General features: G+C 33.6%; 3 protein-coding genes across 3 annotated transcripts; 1 reads left to right on the forward strand and 2 right to left on the reverse strand.

The window, feature by feature from the left end:
- Nucleotides 1-3,517: 3,517 nt before the first annotated feature.
- Nucleotides 3,518-4,393, forward strand: LOC133704850 (uncharacterized). The gene has a single exon (XM_062129867.1). It carries the CDS (start codon nucleotides 3,647-3,649, stop codon nucleotides 4,220-4,222), a length of 576 nt encoding a protein of 191 aa, XP_061985851.1. The 5' UTR covers nucleotides 3,518-3,646; the 3' UTR covers nucleotides 4,223-4,393.
- Nucleotides 4,394-4,709: 316 nt separating this feature from the next.
- On the reverse strand, nucleotides 4,710-10,823 carry LOC133704879 (stearoyl-[acyl-carrier-protein] 9-desaturase, chloroplastic-like). The gene is made up of 3 exons (XM_062129920.1): nucleotides 10,572-10,823; nucleotides 6,350-6,857; nucleotides 4,710-5,552 (listed from the first exon to the last, which is right to left on the reverse strand). Exons 1-3 carry the CDS (start codon nucleotides 10,688-10,690, stop codon nucleotides 4,989-4,991), a joined length of 1,191 nt encoding a protein of 396 aa, XP_061985904.1. The 5' UTR covers nucleotides 10,691-10,823; the 3' UTR covers nucleotides 4,710-4,988.
- A 1,718-nt stretch (nucleotides 10,824-12,541) lies between these two features.
- Nucleotides 12,542-18,768, reverse strand: LOC133704449 (chromatin assembly factor 1 subunit FAS1). The gene is made up of 12 exons (XM_062129273.1): nucleotides 18,062-18,768; nucleotides 17,823-17,922; nucleotides 17,155-17,302; nucleotides 16,950-17,073; nucleotides 16,390-16,757; nucleotides 15,976-16,272; nucleotides 14,929-15,010; nucleotides 14,710-14,850; nucleotides 13,849-14,259; nucleotides 13,576-13,713; nucleotides 12,967-13,012; nucleotides 12,542-12,879 (listed from the first exon to the last, which is right to left on the reverse strand). Exons 1-12 carry the CDS (start codon nucleotides 18,554-18,556, stop codon nucleotides 12,719-12,721), a joined length of 2,511 nt encoding a protein of 836 aa, XP_061985257.1. The 5' UTR covers nucleotides 18,557-18,768; the 3' UTR covers nucleotides 12,542-12,718.
- Nucleotides 18,769-22,235: the final 3,467 nt, after the last annotated feature.

The raw sequence follows: 22,235 nt of genomic DNA on the forward strand, positions 1-22,235 counted from the left end.
ATTGAAATACACCGAGATAGTGTTTGGAAATGTAAGATTGATGGTTTTAAAATATATATTTTTATTTTAAAATATATAAAAATAATATTTTTTTATTTTTAAAAAATTATTTTTAACATAATTAAAAAAAATTAAAATCACAAATTCATAAAATACGGTTTTAATAGTACAGAGCGAAATTAATAGATTCGGGGTTAGTTATTTGTAGCCGATTTACAAATTGCACCAGCTAGTTGTACTGTGTTACTAAAATAGTCCTACAATTAATATTATTAATAGATTCGGGGTTAGTTTGCAGCCGATTTGCAAACTGCACCCCGCTAAGTGTACAGTGTTACTAAAGTAGTCCTACAATTCATATTATTAATAGATTCGGGGCTAGTTATTTGTAGCCGATTTGCAAACTGCACCCCGCTAGTTGTACTGTGTTACTAAAATAGTCCTACAATTAATATTATTAATAGATTCGGGGTTAGTTTGCAGCCGATTTGCAAACTGCACCCCGCTAAGTGTACAGTGTTACTAAAGTAGTCCTACAATTCATATTATTAATAGATTCGGGGCTAGTTATTTGTAGCCGATTTGCAAACTGCACCCCGCTAGTTGTACTGTGTTATAAAGTAGTCCTACAATTCATATTATTAATAGATTCGGGGCTAGTTATTTGTAGCCGATTTGCAAACTGCACCCCGCTAGTTGTACTGTGTTATAAAGTAGTCCTACAATTCATATTATAAATAGATTCGGGGCTAGTTATTTGTAGCTGATTTGCAAACTGCACCCCGCTAGTTGTACTGTGTTATAAAGTAGTCCTACAATTCATATTATTTCCTTATTGGACAATCCATATTCCTTTAGAAAGTATCCAGTGTTTTCCCACGCGATGCCGGCTGGTAGCTTTAATTTTTTTTAATTAGTTGTGTTTCGCTCGCTGGAAAAACAATGTTGAAATTCCTGTCATCTTGTATAACTAGAGAGTTGAGGTTTGAACTTTCGGTCTTGTATACTCTCAATGAATAATTTTTTGTTCTTTTTCCAAGAGAAACCAGAAGGACTCCATTACGAAAGCAAAAATACATTAAGAGTATTTAAATGAGCTAATCTTCTATTATTGTTTAAGGAGCAAAATACATATCCCATGATGGTCGGGGGATGAGTAATGTAAAATTATACTCATGATTCAATGGTTTAGAGTGCAGCGAAGGCAACCCAGGTTCTGCAGGCGGGAGGGCTAATTACAGACAGCATCGGTACGTGGATAAAGAGGTTCGGCTTTTGCACTTCGGTTCGAATAAAGTTATGGGCTGTCATTTCGAGAGCATACTTTAATTAATCAGGTTTTGAATTTGTTCTCTGGATATCATCAGTTCAAATGCCCTAAATTTTAAAATCATTAGAGACTTGTACGATCGTTAACTTTAGAATCTTAAAAGATTAGTCGAGTTATACGTAAATTATCCTAGATACCCATAATTAAAAAAAAAGTTATGGGCTGCTATCACCGATTTTGAACTTGCATGGGATCTTTGGAATACAACATCTTATTATCGTATTCGACTGTATCCTGGTGGTGATTCTTCTCATAAAACAAGCTGAGAAAATACAGTAACTATATTTCGATTGTTAAAGTGTGTATGCTTTTGACTCGAGATCGGGAGATCAAGGTTCAGTACATATTCAGAAAGACCAACTCTGCAGGACTGGTTAGCTTACTTTTGTTTTATCTCGGAACCCTCTTAAAGAAGATTTGATTGTCAATAATTTTGTATTATGATCTAATCAGGTTTGTTTTACCTTCTTTAATTAATTTAATTTTTTAGTATTTATGCCTGATTCACACTAAAAAAAAATGTATTTTTAAAATACATTCAAACATGGTTTGAAGCTCAAGAATAAATAACAAACTCTTGAATTAAAAATGACGGTAATTAATTTATACGTATAAGCTTGTGTATATATTCAAACCCACATAATGATCCCCGTATTAAAAAAATGCATCTCTTTCCACATATATTTCAAATACTGGATTTTTTTCATTGGAAATAATGAATTTTCAAATCTTAATGCTATTACCCACTTGGAGGGTGTGAGCTGATGTACATGTAGTTGTGTGCAAAATGTTTTCTTTTCAACCCTTATCATTAAATTAAATTTTTTTAAAAAAAAACTTAAATCATGTACTGTTTTCGCTGTGAATTTGCGTTTAACCGTGAACATACAACAAAATTTTATTATCATGATGTATTATTAATAAGATATTATCTGGAAATGTGGTTGTGGTTATTTTTTAAAATATTTTTTATGCTGAAATACATCAAAATAATATATTTTTTATTTTTTAAAAATTATTTTTGAGATCAGCACATCGAAACGATCTAAAACACATATAAAAATTAATTTTTAACAAAAAAAATTAAAATTTTTAAAGAACGCGGAGTCTAAATTAATTACCCGAGAAATTTACTCTGATCTCTTCTACAAATGAGACATTTTTTAAGTTAAAATACTCATTAGAGATTATTTTAATCCTAAATTTATTGTAAGTTAATATTTAATGTTGTGATATTTTACTTGAAAATATATTTAAAAAAATTATTTTCATCATCAAAATATTAAAAAAGACATAAAAAAATTAAAATTAAAAAATTTATTGTTTTTTAAATAGAATATAACTAAAAAAAACAAACTATAAATATAATAAACTCCATCACCAGACAAGATGCTTATTGATGCGCCATTAGATTGATGGATCCCGATATGTAAACCCACAATCTAATTATTGCAAGTTTTGGCATATCATCACAAATCAAATTAATCATTGACAATATTGCAACAAGAAACAAGAAAAATTAACAATATTTAATTGATTGTATGATCTAAGAAAATCAAATTCATCGCGCGTGCAAAAACAGAGTTCATTGCAAGGTGTATAACTCATGCTTCATGCCATGGAAGCGTTGCTCTTCTAAACCAGATTTCCCTTTCCCTTAATATTTTTACTTATTAAAACAAACGTTTTGTACTCTAAAAATAAAATAAAATAATTTGATTCGGATCAACTCGGAACAAGCCCAACTCAAAATTCATGATTACAACCCGGTGAACCATCAAGTTGGTTTTAATTTGTAAGATTTCCCAAAAAGCCATATAGAATCTCACGGTTAAAAGAAATATTTGGAAACGCGGTGTAAATTGTATTTTTAAAAATTTTAAATTTTTTTTATTTAAAATAAAATTATTTTTATATTTTTAAATCGTTTTGATATATTAATATTAAACATAATTTTTAAAAAATAAAAAAAATTATTTTAACCCAATTCTAAACAAAAACAAAATATTTTAAACCACCACCAATTCTAAACTCATATTCATGCATAACAAGCTGCCGAAAGCAAAACAATCCGCTACTAGGTGGGGTCCTTTGGTTCCCATGTAACGGTCACATTTCCAAATATGACCGTTACACACATAAACCCCTCACTATATTACTCAACTCTCTCCCTCGATCATACCCAAACAAATCTTCATTATCTCCCACTCTTTTCTCTCTTAGATCAATAGATCTCTCAGAATTTCTTGCAAAAAACCACCTGAAAATAATCAAACATCAAAAGGGGAGTGCCAATTCCGATAACAGAATCATCAAATGGGTGCCAGCATCACTCTAGGCGGCGCCAATTCTTCAGTGTCTCAATCCCATTACCATACTCACAAGGTTTTCTTGTTCTGCAACTACATTCTACTAGGTGCAGCCTCCAGTTGCATCTTCTTAACCCTTTCGCTTCGCTTAGTCCCTTCATTGTGTGGCTTCTTTCTCATTCTCCTTCATGTCTTAACCATTGTTGGGGCAGTTTCAGGCTGTGCTGCAGCCTCATCAGGGACTAATAAGTGGTACGCTGCACATATGGTGGCCACAGTGTTGACAGCTATATTTCAAGGGTCAGTGTCGGTTTTGATTTTTACAAGAACTGGGGGTTTCCTAGGGAACCTAAAGTCATATGTGAGGGAAGAAGATGGTGAGGTGATATTGAAGCTTGCTGGTGGGTTGTGTGTGGTGATCTTTTGCCTGGAGTGGGTTGTGCTTACTCTTGCATTTTTCTTGAAGTATTATGCTTACGTGGAAGGTGATGCTAATGATGGTGGCAATATTGCTATGAGGAGGAGTGCTAAGGTGCAGCAAGACGAGGACCTGAAGGATTGGCCATGGCCTTTCCAAGTATAATCAATCTGGGTTTGCTGGATTGTTTTCATGGTCATGTTTATGTCCTTGTGGTGCTTCTGCCATAATTCTTTATTTGAATTCAATTATGAGTATCAACTTTTTTGATATAGTGTGATTGGTTTTTGTATGGAATCATGGATTGATATATAAAATGGATTGTGCTTAAATTCATTTATTTTTTACTAATGGTAGAGGAAATGATTTACTAATAAAAAATCATCTGCTTTCATCCAATTTCCAAGTTTCCGGGAGTTCTCTTTCTTTCAAGTTTTGTTGTTATTTTTAAGAGATTATCTCTCATTTTCTAAATTCTCGTATAGTCGGATCATTCAAGGAGTTGGCCATCTTGATGAGCAATAGTGAAAAAACAAAAAGCTTACTCGATCCAGATCCATCTTTATCAGGTCTCCTCCTGCTAATAATAACACACCATTAAGGAACTTGAAAAACTCATGTAAGCTCGTGCACTCAAGAAGAATTCTACGGATTAAAAAACCAAGCGGTTCACCTCATACACAAAAGATTTAAAACTAAAGAAATGTCAACAGTTTCTCGAGCTTACACTCGATATTTCCAGGTTGAAAATGGCAAAAAAAAAAAAACGTAGGAAACTATAGGTCTTTCCGTTGAACCAATGCAACCAGTGCAAGAAAACATAGCAATACCAACTTATCTCCTCACACAGAGAGGATCCATCAAAACATGTATTGCTTGTCTTAATCAATGAGATGACAGGGTGGTAGCAGAGACTAGTTCTGTGATGAACTCAGAGCTTCAATTCTCTACCAAAAACCCAGCTGAATGGTGCAGTGGATGATGCATCCTTGACCCTACCCTGAGCTCGCTCCTCCAGCCTTCTAATCCTTGGAGGCAATCCGCATACAAAATCTTGTGCTCTACGTCCCTCACCAGAAAGACCTGTCAACTTCTCTACTTTCCATCGTCCTACAAGAAATTCCAGAATATCGGCATAATCCTTGGCAGTGTAGACCCCAATCCGCTGGGCAACAGTCGAGTAGTTTTCAAAAAGGTTATCATCCTGACCATCAAACATCAAGTGAGCCGGCATTGAGATTTTTTTCCTCATCATGTCAGCTAATGCCAAGATGGTGGCATCTGGATCAATCTCAAAGAGCTTCTCCACAATCTTGGTGTAGGCAGTTTCATGGCGTTTCTCATCTGCAGCAATGATGCCACATATCTGTGCCAGTTTCATATCCCCATGCCCCTTAGCTAGTCTAGCCGTGTTCCCATGTGAGATGAATGTAGCTCGCTCTTGAAATGAAGTGTATATGAAACCAAGGTAGGGGTTATTTTCTGTTTTAGGATCCTGCAAAGCACAAATATCCATTCTCTTAATAAAAAATAGGCGTTGGTAGACAAAATCACATAGATACGAAGGTCAACAATAACGCAATATAATAGCGATGCAGACAATCATATCCTTCAAGAAATTGGTATTGACAAAAGCTGGTGAAGCCTAGCAAGAGATTTAACCAATCTAATTACTGCCATTACACAAAAGTACCTATTGCGCATATGGCTAACTATCCTAGCTGAGACATGCAAGCAAACAACAGTTTTTATCATCCAACTGTTGCAAGATCTAAACTAAATGCCATTTAATTTGATATCCATATCAGCTAAAACAATAAATCCAAAGATGTTGAGTAATCCAGGCATCCACACCCCCACAAACAGTAACCAAACTCAATTTACAGAGTCTGGACAACCAAACAAATTCTTGATATCATCAAGATTACAGTGGTGTATGGATTGTTTCCAGTGACTGGGCAAGTATGGAAAACTAAAATACGGTCCAGTTGCAATATAAAAATTCTTGGTTATTTGAGAGAGAAACTTGAAAGAAAATGAAAGATTTTATGATCCCCTCCCCATCCTCCTTTCAAAAGAAAAGGATGCAGGGGGGAATTTGGGTTCACAAGGTAAGAGAATTTGTCAAAATAAAATCTACGTGGTGATTTATTATAGAAATTCAGATTCTAGTAGAAATTTGAGGTAGTCCACTCTCTCTCTGGTGCTGGTGCTGGTGTGGCTGTGGGGATGGGGGGTTGTGCAAACTGTATCAGAATTCACAGTGCCAGATAAACAAGGAAGAAATCTCACCATTCCTGACCCGATAAGATACTGAATTGTTTTCTCAATATGCTTCATGTCTACTCTTCCAGAGAGGTAAAGATACTTGTTGAGAAGGTCACCGTGTCTATTTTCTTCAGCTGTCCATGCCCTTGTCCAAATTGCCCAAGGAGTAAGGCTTGCACCAGTCTCGTCCCTAATACCACCATCAAGGGTGTTAATCATTGTCTGGTAAGTTGGGAGGGCTTCTTCAGTAATCATATCTCCAACCAGCACGACAAAATAGTCATCAGGAAGTTCCCTTGCTCTTTCCCTCAATTCCTTAACTTGCTCATAAAATCCATCTGACTCAGGTTCTGGAAGAAAATCTTGTGGCTGCCAACATTTCTCAACAGGTTTTAGGAGCGTCAAGAGGTTATCCTCTGCCCAGTTTTCCATGGATTTGAAAATCTCCTTCTTTTGTGGAGGCATGGAATGGGTCACTTGAACATGTACCTCTTGTGGAGGAAAATAGGGCTTCTTTAGGTTCTGAGCCTCTCTACAATCAGTAAAAGTAAAGTTACAAACACTTCGATAAAGCAAAAACTAACATGGTGGATAATATTAACCATCCTCTGTAATGATACGCAGACAACGTGAGATCACTCCAACTGTTTCTTTAGATGACATGAAAAAATTTGACATAGGTACAAGTATCCAACTTTTACATCCTGAGGTAATCCCACACTTAGTTGCATAAGAATTGGGTAGCGGTGTAAATTCTGGCACTGTGCATATATATGGAAAGATGCAAATTCTAAGTGACTAACATCAATTTTTCATTCTCTTATTATTTCTATTATTAATGATGCATGAGGCCAACTGACAAATCATGCTTTAAAGAGCAGTGCTGCAAATGGTTATTCATGTTCAACAGCAGGATCGAGGATGCAGTCATTGCAAGAGTGTATCTCTCACTCATTTATAACTATTTCCACATTTTTATGGCATACTTTCACATGCTATCTTCATGATATTAAAAAAAAAAATAAGAAGAAGGAGCTGAGAATGTCTACATCTCTATCTATCACTTTTGAAAGAAACATCCAGGCTAATTGAGAAGCATACCAGTTCTACATTCAACATCTTAGGCTCTGTTTTTCACGTCAAATGACTTGTTTCTCCTAGAAAACATGTTATTTTCAATGTTTGGCCATGTCAAAATTATTTGAAAATAAATGTTTGGTATTTGTTATTTACGAAAAAAAGTGCTAAATAGGAAAAGAGAAGAATTAATAAGTTGTGGGGTCCATGATTTAAAGAAAAAGATAGTCTCATAAAATATTTTCATCTCTTGAGAACCATAAGTTGTTTTCCAATGTCTTAGGTCGTGCTCCTTTGGCTGTGAAATATTTCCATTGACCGTGTTTTCTTAGGTGAGCCAAACATGGAAAAAAGAGGGCAATGTTCTACAAGAGCATATTTTACATGGAAAAAAAAAGACTGAATTGCACATTGCAATTCAGGGCATTCTTCAAAATTTATGATGTCCGGTGAACCCCTTTAAATTATAGGTATACAAGCAACAATATCTATGACATTGGTAAGTGACAAATCTTCTCTTTAAGGCTGGGAAAGAAATTCAAATAATTTTTAAAGGAATAGCCTCCAGACTCCCAGAGGAAAACTATGCAAGCATCTCACGCGTGTGTGTGTTGTGTGTGGTGATGCATTTTATTGGTAAGGTTTTAAGGAAAAAGGACCAAACTTAACCAACCACCGCAATATAGAGAGACAATTGAAGTCAACAATCCAACCAAATCTGTGGAAGTGTAACTCAAACAACAACCTAAACACATCATGCATGATAACCATCTTCAATCGAAGAAACAGGGGGAACAAATCTTAAACGAGAGAAGTTCAAATTCCATGTCAGGAACCCTAACAGTCTTCATATATAATCCTTTGCACAAAATAAACCAACACAGAAAATGAAGGGTTTAAACATGCATTCATGCAAATTATATTAAGAGCTTGTGCAGAATATGGTGGAAACTGAGATCAAATCCAATAGAAGCATTTATTTTTATTTGATTCAATTACTTCAACAATTTTTCTACAAAACCTGATAAATTAAAATAACCAAATTGTGCTTTTAATGTTTTCTTATTAATACAGACCACACGAGTACAAGATAAACTAGAAAACCAAAGCATTATATTTTCGTACTATTTAATGCAGCTAAACAAAGCGTCCACTATGAAAATTGCAGCACTATATCTGACCCAGTTTCAATGGTTTCTAGTATTCAATAGCATGGAACAGCTTAAGACAGGGATACAGTCATTCGTTTCCCATCGAGAAGGAAAAGAAAATTATAAAAATCAGAATGGCATGATTCTTCATGAACAGTAATTGCATCAATCTCAACACTTATAAACCATGTATGAAAACACAATTACAAAACACAACTGTAGTACTGAGGAGAAAGAAACAGCAAGCTAGTACCACCAACGAGGAGAAAAATTGGACAGACATTGAAACCAGTCAACCAACTGACCTAGTTCCAAAGGAACAAGTTAACCCTCAAAATCAGACCTAACTCAACGAAGGGACACCATGAAATTAAATAATGTACGTATAATCAAAACTATAGAGGACAAACAGAAAGCCCCACATGTAGCTCGCATGGCACATAGAAGATCCTTTAGAAGATTACCATATGCTATATTAAATAATAGTGAAAATGATATTAACTATACATAATGTCAGTTTTTTTATAAAAAAAAATCCCAGATATAAACCAATATTTTTCTTCTTACAAGTCTAACTGAGCTTGAATACACAATTTCAAGCCTCTTAACTTAAGAAACTGTTTTACAAAATGAGAGAATCACAGCATGCACTTAAAATAAAGGAAAGAGAGAAGTATACAATAAAATCAACAAAGATTCGTACCCACCTCAAAAAAGCATTAATTATTAACAAAAACTAAAATACAACGTGATTTTACAATGCAAATCTCTAGTGTGTTATTTTCTTTTTCTTTTTCTAATATTTTAACATTTTATTTATCATAAATTTAACTTTATAGTTTATTGCTACGTAGTTATCAAAGTTTTTATAGCCCGTGTTATAAATTTGATTTTATTGAATTAAATTGAGTTTTTTTAATTTCATTATTAAGTTTATTAGAAATTATATTTTATAATTTGTTTTTTATGTTAAATTCTAGTTTCATGATTTCATTTGCAAGTTTAACATATTTTTTTATTTATATTTTAAAGTTATTTTATTCTCACTACCTAAATAATGCATAAAATTATTTTTTTAACCATCATTTAAATTAACTCTAAACTCGTTATATCAAAGCAAACCACACCGCGTGGTTTAATTTTTTTCTACACAACTTTTTTACGTAAAAAAAAAAAATTCCACACCGCAGGCCAACTTTATAGACTTTTATATTAAAATAAGACACCGTTTGGAAACGCGGCTGCGGCCACGTTTCTAAAAAATTTGAAAATTTTGTGTTTTTTTTTTTTACTAAAATTTAATATGGTTTGTACGTTTTGGATCGTTTTGATGTGCTGATGTCAAAAATAATTTTTAAAAAATAAAAAAATATCGTTGGCATGCATTTTAGCACGAAAAGTTATTTGAAAAGCACCCGCAACCACACTGCCAAACACGCTCTAAGAGCCCCATACTGATGCGTTTGTTCGATAGTAAACCAAACTCTTAAAATGGAAGGCTAGAAATTTTTTGGAGAAATTTTCCAAATAAATTCCAAGAACCATGTTTTGATCAAATATGCATGCAAAATATTGATTTAAAGCAGCATGATTTATTAAATTATTTTTTAAAAAAAATGAAAGAATCCACCGATTTTGAATAAGTCAAAAAGAGATGAACATAAATTAACTGGAAAGACAAAACCAAACTCAAACAACTTTCCACAAAAGGACAGAAAGAGCCCACTTTCCAACACTAGGATCCAAAAACCGATGAAAATTACAGGAATCAAAATTCGAGATTAAAACAATATCAAGCTCATTTCTAATAATAATAAAAAAAAAAAAAAAAATCTATCTTTGATCAACTAGCCCAGCGCGAACTGGAGAGAGCCCAGATCAAAACAATAAAAAAACGGCCATTTCCGATCACACCATTGGCAAAGAAAGAAAACCCAGGATTCATTTAACAAATGCAATGACAATGGAAAGAAGAGGAGGAGGAAGAAGAAGCAGAGAGAGAAGACAGAGAGGCTCACTTGGTGGAAATGGAATTCAAAGTAGAGGCCATGAGAACTCTATGAGATCTAACGGGGCGAGGCTGAGAAGGAAGGTTGTGGATTGATGGGAAGGTTATTTGGTTCAGCTTCAAAGCCATTTTCTTTCGCTTTTCCCTTTCAAAACACACACATACACACACAAAAAAAACACAGTATAACGAGAGAGAGTTGTCGTGCAGTCGTGGTTGTAGTTTCTGTTACGATTTCCAGCGTCTTTTTATGGAACAAGCTTTATCTCTTTTAACACAGAACTCATTATGATAATGGGCCTATTTTCATACTCCTTGAGAGGCTCCAGTAGAACACCTGGTTCCATGTGCTGGACCCGTTCGGCATCTTTTTGCGGGCTACGGTGGGTTCTTGGACGCACCATTCAAGCCCGACTTTAAGAGTTGTCTTTCGTTATGTCTTAATTTCCTAAAACATGTTCTAAGTTTTTTTTCTGTCATTACTATCTATTAATAATTGTATTAGAGTTATTCTCTTTTATTAATACTTGTATAAAAAATTTATCCCGTAAATATTATCATAATAAAATTACTCTTTAGTTTTTATATAAAAAATAAATTAAAATTATAAATTCTTCATACTTAACAAGTAAAATGTTCAAGTTTTTATATATAAAAAGACAGACTCAACACAGGAACAAGCGGGCTCTTAAAATCTAATATTCTTTACCATATTTATTATAGTAGAATTTATATGAAAAACTATTATAAAAATTTTATTAGCACGTCATGGACATATTTATATCCAATTAAAGAATAAAAATAAATAAATAAATATAAAAATTACAACAATTCATATTGTTTAAACGATCAATGTAGCATTTATATCCAATCAAAAAACAAAAAAAAATAGTTAAATATACATAATTATACAAATTTTTAACTAAAAAAACTTTTATCCAATAAAAAAAGAAACAGAAACTAGCTAGTACAAATATCATTGCCATCAGCGAGCCAGTGCGTGATTCTTGTAGCAGGGAATTATTGGAAGTCTTGCTTTATCCGTGGTTTTATTAAAAAAAAAAAAAAAGGTTTCTAGTTCATTTATAATAATATAATTGATTTCACTAAAAAAAATCGGATAATTAGTTCATTTTAGTTTAAAAAAGTAAAGAACAACCCAAGTAATTGTTTTCCGTGTAAAACAGGTGGCAATGGGAGAGGGGGTGAAGAGAAAAGATGGTGCTGGCAAATTAACTGAAAGAAAAAGAAGTCAATGTAATAACGTGGTATAATATATTATTTTTTACCAAACTTTTTACTCACCATTAGTTATTTATAGAAATAATATTTGAATTACAATTCGAAATTAAAAATCATACAAAACCAAACCCTATGGTTTATGCAAATTGATTTAAGTTTTTTTATTACCTTTTTACTCAGAAAAATCATAAATTTATTTAATTCCAAATTAATATTCTTAAATTAAAAAATATTATAAAATTGAATCAATATTTTGCTTTAAGCAAAAGCTGAACATTTTTATTTTAACTAATCTTTGTTTATATATAAAAAACCTTTTGAATTAAAAAATAAATAAATTCTCGTAATTGGTGTGACTTTTTGTATGATTGGAACCGATGCAACAGTAGATATCAGTGATAAATGCTTTTATGTTATGTTAATAAAACTTCTAGTGTCTGGTATTATATTCACGATTGTTCTTTTTTTCTTGCAATAAATTAAAATAATATATATTTTTTAATTTTTAAAATACATCGAAACAGACTAAAAAATTAAAAAATCAATAATTTTTAAAAATCAATTTTTTAAAAAAATATTACCACGCCACAGTAACAAACACTCTAGAAGGTTCAAACACCAACCTACTACGATCCTCTGCAAACCTTTTCATAGCTCTCGCAACTCAGTCTTGTCTGGTTTCCAGAGAACGATTGTTTCACGTCAGTATTTTAATCAAATTAAAAATTCATCAAGGTATTGGTCTGCTGAAAGTTTATATCGCCTTCGATTCAACCTTGTGATTTAAAACAGAAACTTCACTAATGTTGAGTTTCTTGAGATAATTTATAATTACATGCCTCGGAATATGGCCAAAAAGATGGGAAATTTGGTGAAGAAAAAACAGAAAGGCCAAAGATGATCCGGAAGAGAATGCTATGGATGGCTGTATGTGCAAATTTGTTGGCTCTCAGCAACAGAACCATGTTTCAGCAGAGGCGGTGAGGACTCATTAGGATTCGTGCTTTTACCAGCAGGAGGCAGGCACCTCTTGGAGAAAAATGTAGAAATGTTATGCTTCCTTCCTCTGCTCTTTTCTGCTCATTTCAAAGGAGGTAGGGTGGTTTAGCAATACATTGTTCTAGAACATGATTAACTAGTTAATGACATGAACGAATACATACCTGGCGAACTTCTAATGCCAAAACCATCCAAAACTTCTTTCTTGACCTGCATTATAAAAGCAGTAATTAGAACCTCGACTCAGCTTTCTAGGGAGGCTGCATGCATAGGTTCTTTCCTCAGTTAGTTACTACTACTTTTATTGGATGATCTATTAATAAATTCAACCTTGCCCAGCAGTTATAACCTTGTAAATCTTGCACATGAAAGTTCTATAATTTCTTGGAATTTCAAACCCTTGACTTGTTCTCTCATTACCATAAAAACAAGAGCTATTCTAAATGCACAAGCTTTCAGCAGTTTGACTTGAAACCTAAATTTAAGGGCATCATGAACCCACCAAACTAAAACGAACCAACTAAAGCCAAAACAGGTACGAATTTATAGATCAGATGAACCAAAATGAATTGGGTTTATGCTGAACTAAGGTCATCTTAAATAAGCAAGGATTTATCCACCAAAAAAATAAACATACTAAAATATTTATGTAAATAATTTCATTAATCAAACAGCTTTTATCAATCATCAAAACTTCATTGGTTAGACTCGAATATTTCCTTAACATGTAAATCCTCAATATGGGAATCATAAAATTTCAGAAGGCCACTAACCTGCCAACGATTATCCACAAAATCTGATATCTCACGAACTTTGTTTCTTAATTGCAACTTGGAGACAGTGGGGAATTTCTGTTGCAGTGATTCAACCATTTTATTCATACTTTGCGAGCATGACTGAATAACAGACACCTGAAAATTGATCAAGATTACAGTGAGCAACAAATCATGGGCTGCAGTCATAACATAATCTAAGGCAAACTATAAACATGCCAGGATTATCATTAGTGCATGCTGCCAGTAACACATGTCAAATGCACAACTTACAACTATAGTCATATCCGAGTCTTGTAAAGTTATCACAGTTGGGATACGTGTAGCACTGGCCTTCGCAGTTAACAAGCAAGCATCATGATTTTCAGATGACACATCCACGAACATCTCCATTTGTGGTCCTCCAGGGAATGCTCGCATGCTAAGTGCTTGCAAACACATTTTTTCCACTTTAGAAATGTCACTCAGGTCATCAGCCACTAACAACGCATCCTTCTCATGCATTATATTCAATACAATCATGGGATGATTTTTCCGAAGGGCATTATCAGTTAAACTGTTCAGACATTTCTGCTGTTTCAGCAACATACAGAACTCCTCACTCTCTAAGTCTTGCTTGCAACTAGGCGAGCTTCTGGCCTCCTCGACTGAAGGATCAGCATCCATTCTGTGAGGTTGTACTCCCTGCATTTACAGGGCAATTAAAGTTTTTAAAATAAATATTTTGATTGGTTATAATGAAAGTTTATTGTTTTTGGTTCTCCAAGTGGCTTCTAGATGTGTTGAGACATGTTTTACTTGCTTTGAAAACCTCAATACTACATAGCAAGGGCACAGATAGTTATGCACGGGTCAATGCCATAACTGCAAAGTAGCATTAAACGCACTTAAGGAGAGGGAAGGAATTGTTAATATTGACCATTAAACATCCAGTATAATGGGTCATTTATGGATTTGTGGGCCATCAATCCCAGATCTGATGGAAGGAGCACCGGAGGCAGTCCAGAGAAGGGAATGCATATCTCAGTTATTTTCTTTGTTGTCACCAACTCAGACTTATGAATGCATCCGACAACTATAAGACAAGTACAGCAAGGTCTAACTCCAGAATTGCCCCGGGAACTCATCTATTACCTCATTTTCTGAGAGATACCCATCAGGTACAAAAAAACCATCTTCACTCTCTTCTTCATCATCAGCTTTTGAATATTCTTCCTCTAAACTTTCTTCTCCATCATCCTTATCACAATCCGAGAGGCTTTCACCAGGATCCTCCTATGGAACAACAACAGCATCAGAACATCATAGTTTCAGTTTCAGTTCCAGTTTTTATTTGAATAGAAAACTCAGTACCTCTTCCCATTCTTCATCACTGTCAACATCATAATCTAAGTCTGGATCCCTCCTTAATGGATGGCGTGGTCCAACAGCATGACTGAAGAGGTGAAATTACAGCCAATTAGCATACAACCAAATGCAGCCCAAGTCACCCAGCAATATATCAAGGGTGAGGATTGACAAGAAAATGACACTAAACCTACAATTTTACATTAACTAGTGAATCAACAAGAGTTCATGATTGGTATGGACCTAAACCTTGCAGACAAGACTAAGAAGCCAGAAAAAACACAAACATAGCATTGAATTCCCAACTCTCACACCAAGCACACTTAAATATCAGTCTTAATAGCCCAAGATGAACTTAAGCACAAAGGTAGAGCCTGGGCACAAATAGCAAAGCATGAATATACCCAAACAAGGTAAACAAGCAGTTTAAAATGCAAGATCTAACTTCAAGAACTCTACAAGATGCAGACAACAAGACCTGAAGAAAAAATAAAATAGATATTGCTTTAGGCAATTAGCTCAAAGGTTAGAGCAGTTGCTAATGACAAGGCACCAGATATAGGGTATGTGGTTTTTACTGGAAAATGGGAGGGGGTGGGGGGCAGAGCCTTTAGCATCTGGAGCTTCCAAAAACATCATGCTTTACACCCTTAAACTTCAATTCATCAAACAAGATTCCTTTTTCTTAAAAAGATAAAGCATTTTTCCCTTGAATCTTTAAACTTAAGCACATTAAGGCATTTTCACAACAATGAGCAGTGCTATAATAAACATATCAAACATTAGGAGCGGGTATTAATGTGTTTATTCCACTCACAAACACTGGAATTACTGAATTAACCGATAATGAACTACATCTTGACAAGTAAAAATAAATAATTACAAAGAAAAACTTTCTAGAAAACTAAGCATAATGGCCTAAACATAAATGCCAGAGACGACACATTAAATAATGTAATTATGTCAGCATTTCCAGTAGAAATTACTACTCTCCCTAAACCTCTCTGCCTCTTTATTAAGTAGCATAATACAATCCTAGGAAAGAGAGGTTACCTTGTCTTAGGCCAGATACCATAAAAAGCAGGTCTATGGCTCTTATCAAACTGCAACAATTGCTTCCTCCGATTACATTTTCTAACATCTATGCACGATATGTCATCAGAAGTTTGATCTCCCCATCCACTATCAAGCTTCTCTACACTTGAATCATCATCATGAGTTGGGTCCCTGATAGCAGTTAGCTTAAGTTCCTTAAACAGTCCAGTCTTAGGCTTCCTACGGATACTCCAATGCTGTTTTCTATTGGAACGGATAGAGCAACCCAAATGACACCAGGAAGACAAGTGTGACCTGCAAAATGAATAAGTGAGACCAGTCCTCACATAATCATCTGGCCAGGAAGGTTAAGTCACTGTAGGCAAAAAGACAAGGAGGTGAGGGGGACAGACTGGGGAATGCAAAACCTACTTGAGAATGTCATCACTTGTAATGTTATCATTTAACAAAGGAGCACAGTCCATTAACTGAGTAACTGCTTCATCCATCCTTTTACTCTTTTTGCTTGAGGAATCAGAAGTGGTTGCTTTAGTTGAACTCTGGTCATTCTGACATGGGGAACTACTTTTGCTTCTTTTTAGAAAGCGTTCCATCATTGAAGCTTGCTTCTGTACAGCAACTCGCCTTTTCAACTCAGCTTCTTCCTTCTCCTTGCGTCGCTGTTCCTTCTCAACTTCCTCTTGCTGCCTTTTCAGTTGTCTCTTCATTTCAAACTCTTCCCTTTCACGACGCCGTTCATCTTTTTCCGCCTCCTCCTGCAGTCGCTTTTGCTCTTTCTCCTGCAACAAATTAAATGAATAATATAAATACAACAAACTGCAAAAATGTTTCAAAGCTTAGCAAAAAACATGCTCAAGCATAACTTAATGACCCAAGCAACATTGTTCCTGTTGCCCCAGAGGCAGAGAAAGCATACAGTTGCAGTTTGTACAGGGAAAAAAAAGAGAGGAGAGAGAGAGGCTTGAACATACAGTTTGTCTCTTTTCCTTTTGAAATTCAAGGTCCATCCTTTTTTTCTCCTTTTCCTCTTCTCGTTTATTTTTCTCCAGTTGCTTGATGATCAATTTTTCTTCTCTTTTTACTTGCTTTTCAGCCCTGCAATGACATTTCAATATTTAATAAAAAGAAAAATATTATTTAAAGTACAGACAAAATAGAGTCTCTTACTATACATACATCTCTGCTCCATTCTTCTGTAACATGCCATCCACTAACAAACGAATGTCTGCCTCTCTTAACACTTTGCCAAGCTTCCCTGATGATTTTATTAAATCACTTTTGTAATTTTCATCAGTCTCTGACTTCTGTAATGCAGTTATCATCGCTGAAAAATGAGCCGAGAGTCAGTAATGACATTATAACCTCAAGAAAGTACATAGCTTTATATCATCACTGAAATGAACCATCCAGTACAGTTGATAGGCAGCATGTCCAACAGCAATTTTCACTTATCATTCAATTCTGCATGCTTATTTTTTAATTCTAGTAACGAAGTCGATAGATGAGAAAAGCAATGTCTGTTCAGACTCCAGGAGCACTAAAGCACATTTGTTTCATCCAGCTAGACCTTATCTACACTAAAGATAATCGCAGATTCATAAAACTCAAAGTACGGCAGCAGTCCAAGCATTTTTAGTCACAGCTATTGCACAGAGAAATGGAAGCATTATCCATTGACCCAGCTCTAAGTATGTCATTCTGTTAGACATGTACAATTAAACCAACAAGAAGTTCAATTATCAATCAAGTGATGGAAAAGATTAAACTGGATGCATCTCATGCTTTTACAGTTAATTACAAACAAACTCAAAGCAGCTACAAAAACTTAATTATACATATATTACCGAAAACAGCAGTAATCCTCTCATGGATCTTTGCTCGGCACATACGCCTGATTTTCAATGCACCACGGACAGATTTCGGCATTAGCTTTAAATCTCGTGTCTACAAACAACATGCACACGAATCAAATGATTAAGCACGAGTAACAAGATAAAGAACAAGCAGTAATCAAGATCTTTTTTAGAAAATTAAACGCGCCCATAGACGAGAAACAAAGGGAAAATAAAACAAAAAAAAATACCTCCCAGCACCAAAGACAACTTTCAGTCTCATCCTCCAAAACATCAGCATCTATATTAGGCACGCCATATGTTATTCTTTGACCAACAAACAACACAGCACTTTTCACCACTGCAACAGTCAAATTCCCACTCTTTTTCACTAACTTCCCATATATTTCCTCTACCAGTTTCGAAAACGACATGTCACTCTCTTCCATTAACAGACCCACCATCCCATTCACATTAATACACTCACTTCCACCCAAATCTACACCAAACCCAAAACCCATTTTCTGATTCATCGTTTCTTTGTAATACCCAAATAGCCCTTCCATTTCTCTCTTCAATTCCTCAATCTGGAGTTCTTTCTGTTCACCTGTTAAGTTCACGAGTTGCTGTTGTTGTGTTGGTGTTAAAGTTGCTCGCTTCCTCTTCAGGGTCTTCTTTGGTTGATCTTGGCCGCTCGGTTTTGACTCATCTTCACAGTCGATTGCCATCTTGACCACTTCCGCCATTGCCTTCACTCAAATCGAAACCCTAATTTAACAGAAAAGGGGTTTTTTTTACTCGGCAGAAAGGAAAATACAGCAGTGTTTGCTTGTGATCTGTGGTTTTCTTCTTTGATGTGCTTCTCGGACAACGAGCCTCGATTAGATATCTCTCTCTTTTTATCTCTTTTGGCTATTTTGTTTCTCTCTCTTGTTTTTTTTTTCTCTCGAATTTTGATTTTTTTATTCATTTATGTTAAAGTAAATGGAGATCTAGGAGTGAAAAATCATGTTTTTTCCCGCCAATAGAAAGAGCAGTTTGTATTTTTGGCTCCAAAAAAACGCCAAGCAGAAAGTAAGGCTCTATTTGGCGCCTCTCTTTTCGGATTTGCCGGGTGGCTTTGTAAGAAAATGACTCTGCCCAGTCATGTCTATGAGCCCAGATCTTTAAAATATTTGTCCTGTGAGGCTTGAGCCCAGATCAAATCTGCAGCTCATCTGAATTTAATTTTTTATTTTTTTGACAGGCCTCGGGCCTCATTTTAAACCTTTTTAGAAAGTGAATTGAAGAGAAAAGCTAAAATATAGTCTTTTTTTTCTTTTAATTGTAATAGTCAGTGTAGTTTAAAATATTTTTTATTTAAAGATTATTTTAGATATTAATATATCAAAATAATCAAAAAATATAAAAAATTCAAAATTCAAAATTTAAAAAAACGAGATTTGCACCGTGTTCCCAAATATTTTCTAAATATACATATGCTTACCGTGGTTTATAAAGTAAATTGACAGTTTTATTCTTAAAAAAACTAACAATAAACTATTTTTTTAGAGGTAAAATATTTTTTATTCATATATAATTTTAGACTTATTATGGAGCAATTCAATCTTTTTATCATTTTTTTTACAATAAAATGATTTTATTATCCTTTAAAATAAATAATCATTTTATTATGGTCTAGGTTCTTTTTCAGCTCTTCATAATTTTTACTATGGTATAGTGACTATATTACTCTTTATTTAATTTTTCAAAATATTGGTTACTCTTTATTTAATTTTTCAAAAGTTTGGTTTAAGAGGTTAATTCATTTTTTCAAAAAGGTATTTTTTTAATAATTTTTGTGTCACATGGGCAACATGGTATTTCTTTTTTAAGGAAAAAAAACAAAAAGTTGTTAATAAGTGTATCTGACCATGGTGGTAAAAAATATTATCTCACTACATCATTCGACTCATCTCGACCTCCAATGTATTGTTGACATTTTTTTTTTTCTCTTGTTGAGATCCATGTTTGTCCCTCCACATCATCATATCAGCCACTCAAGTTATTTTGATTTTATTATTTGTTTTTTAATTTTTATTTATTTTATTTTAATTCACTTCTCAATTTTTAATTTGTTTTAATTTTATCATTCTTTAATTAACTGGTATATTAAATTCAGTAATTGTTCTTTTGATTTTTTTATTTAAAATGTTTTTTTAATTTATTTTTCTTTTCAAGTTCATCCATTTATAAAATGCTTTTTTTTTTGTTGTTGCTTTGGTTGCTTTGAGAATTTTGATTTTTTTTAATTTCATTACTCAACGTTATATTGATTAACAACTAAAATTCTTAATTGAACTTAATTTTTCAATTTTATAGATTGTGAATTTGAAATATCAACATGAGTTTGGAAGATTCATTGGGTCGGTTACCTTGCATTAAAACAATAAATTAATTATCTTTTCCTTCCATGGCTTTCATGCCCACTTTATTTCAATTACCGTGTATTGGTTATTTTTTAATTGATCGAGGTTAATATTGTTGTCATTTTGCTTGTTTTTTATTACAGAGTTGAGTTAGACTGCTAAAATGTCCATGAATGCAAAACAATGCTCAACGCAGATTTAAGGTATTTTTTTGAAAAAATTACATTTTAAAGCTTAATTTAAAGGACTTAATCATAATCATAAAAGCATTTTAGTCCTTTTTTTAATATTGATATAAATAAATAATATTTTTATTTTTTCCCTGATTTCATCATTCAATGCTAAATTAGCTGGGAAATATACATTGTGAATCTTTTTTTTTGCTTAGGGTTATCACAATTTCAAACAAATATTTATTTTATGATTGATGTTTGGAATTACAAACATCTAATTTTTATTATATAATTGAGTAAAAAATAAATAAAAAGGTTATTAAACTCAATTAAGGCCACGAATTTAGACACATGGAGCCAATATTATCCAATATATTATTATTTCAATACTTTAAAAAAAAACTTTCATCCTGCTTTTTTTAAAAAACTAATCGATGTTTTTGTTGGTCATCTGGTCTGACCTTAAACCTATTAAATCAACCAATTCACATCAAGTTAACTATTGTATGGTTGAATTGGAAACTCACGCTAGGTAATAAGATTTTGAGATTTACTTGCTTGGCTAGACTCAATAGTATTGCTGTCAAAAAAATCCATCACATTTTTAGTGTTTTTTTTCTTACATTTAAAAAAAGCTGATCCAATTCACGGCCAACAAACTAATTTGTGTGTTTGAGAATATGATAGTGGTTGTGGTTCAAATTGTTTTTCACTCTGAAAATGCATCAAAATATTTTTTTTATTTTATAAAATTTATTTTTGATATCAACATATCAAAATAATAAAAATATATAAAAAAATAAATTTAAACAGAATAAAATTTTTTTTTTTAATTTTTTAGGATACGGATTTTGACTGATTTCAAGACTTAAAAATTCTAAATAAAAAATTAAAAAATAGCTTTTGATGCAAAATTTTGTTTAAGAGGTAGAAAAGATTATTTTAGTGTTTATCTGGATTGATATCGAAATTGTGAGCTTTCAATTATGAGCAGTGATGAGAGGGGTTCAAAACACACAATAATTTACGTATTAAAAAAAATGCAAGAGGACATGCCTCCTGTTATCTGTTTATAATCATTGAAGAAATAACAGAAAAGGATTAGATAGAATCAGTCTGGCATCTTTCTGTGATGAAATTCTACTCTCCTGTCTTTCTCATTCTTTTGATCGACAACAACTCTGTTCCCTCCACCAACAAGAAGTATGCCAGCCTGCAGTAAAAGAGATCTTTTATACAGTATACATGGGCAGGAAGCCAACAACGACGAGCAGTAGAGTATCTCTGTTTTTCGGCGAGGAAGATGAAAAACTGCAGAAAATCAAGCTAATATGCAATGCCTAAATCCAACAGGCCATCTTCATTTGAAAACCAAAAAAAAAAATCTCGAACAGTGACAAATTTCTTCCTAGATATTCATCTGGTGCAAGTTTCTCCTAGCTCGAGCTTTCACAGTTAGTTGCCTGACCTGAAATTCCAAGCAACCAAAAAAAAGACAAGCAAAGGAAAACTGTGGTCTCTATATTCAGAAATGTTGACAGTTAATAATAGAAAAAAAGGGAGAGGATCCTTGACAGGTGATCGGAAATCGCAGAAGGAATGGCCGAAAGTCCAATAACAAGCCCACCCAACAACAGAGAGCAGCGCAGTTCAATAGTTATGGTTCCATGAAATGAAGAAGACGGTACTTTCTATCAAGTAAATATGCAGAACTAATTACGGCTCGTGAGAACTTGGGACAAATTTGCACCTAATGCTCAAAAAGCTCTCTGTTAGAAAACTTTTAGGAGACATTAACTTATTTTAGCAAAAGAAAACAAGCTTCCACACAAAAATAGATGAAA

This window comes from Populus nigra, chromosome 10 (genome assembly GCF_951802175.1).
Source record: "Populus nigra chromosome 10, ddPopNigr1.1, whole genome shotgun sequence".
Classification (NCBI taxonomy): Eukaryota; Viridiplantae; Streptophyta; class Magnoliopsida; order Malpighiales; family Salicaceae; genus Populus; species Populus nigra.

Excerpts from the sequence above, each read along its gene's own strand:
- LOC133704879 (XM_062129920.1), bottom strand. The coding sequence starts at position 10,690 with ATGGCTTTGAAGCTGAACCAAATAACCTTCCCATCAATCCACAACCTT. Across the intron at positions 6,858-10,571 it reads TTGAATTCCATTTCCACCAA|AGAGGCTCAGAACCTAAAGA; the intron begins GTGAGCCTCTCT and ends TACTGATTGTAG. Across the intron at positions 5,553-6,349 it reads ATCTTATCGGGTCAGGAATG|GATCCTAAAACAGAAAATAA; the intron begins GTGAGATTTCTT and ends TGTGCTTTGCAG.
- LOC133704449 (XM_062129273.1), bottom strand. The coding sequence starts at position 18,556 with ATGGCGGAAGTGGTCAAGATGGCAATCGACTGTGAAGATGAGTCAAAA. Across the intron at positions 16,273-16,389 it reads ACAAGTGATGACATTCTCAA|GTCACACTTGTCTTCCTGGT; the intron begins GTAGGTTTTGCA and ends TTCATTTTGCAG. Across the intron at positions 15,011-15,975 it reads GGTATCTGGCCTAAGACAAG|TCATGCTGTTGGACCACGCC; the intron begins GTAACCTCTCTT and ends TCACCTCTTCAG.
- LOC133704850 (XM_062129867.1), top strand. The coding sequence starts at position 3,647 with ATGGGTGCCAGCATCACTCTAGGCGGCGCCAATTCTTCAGTGTCTCAA.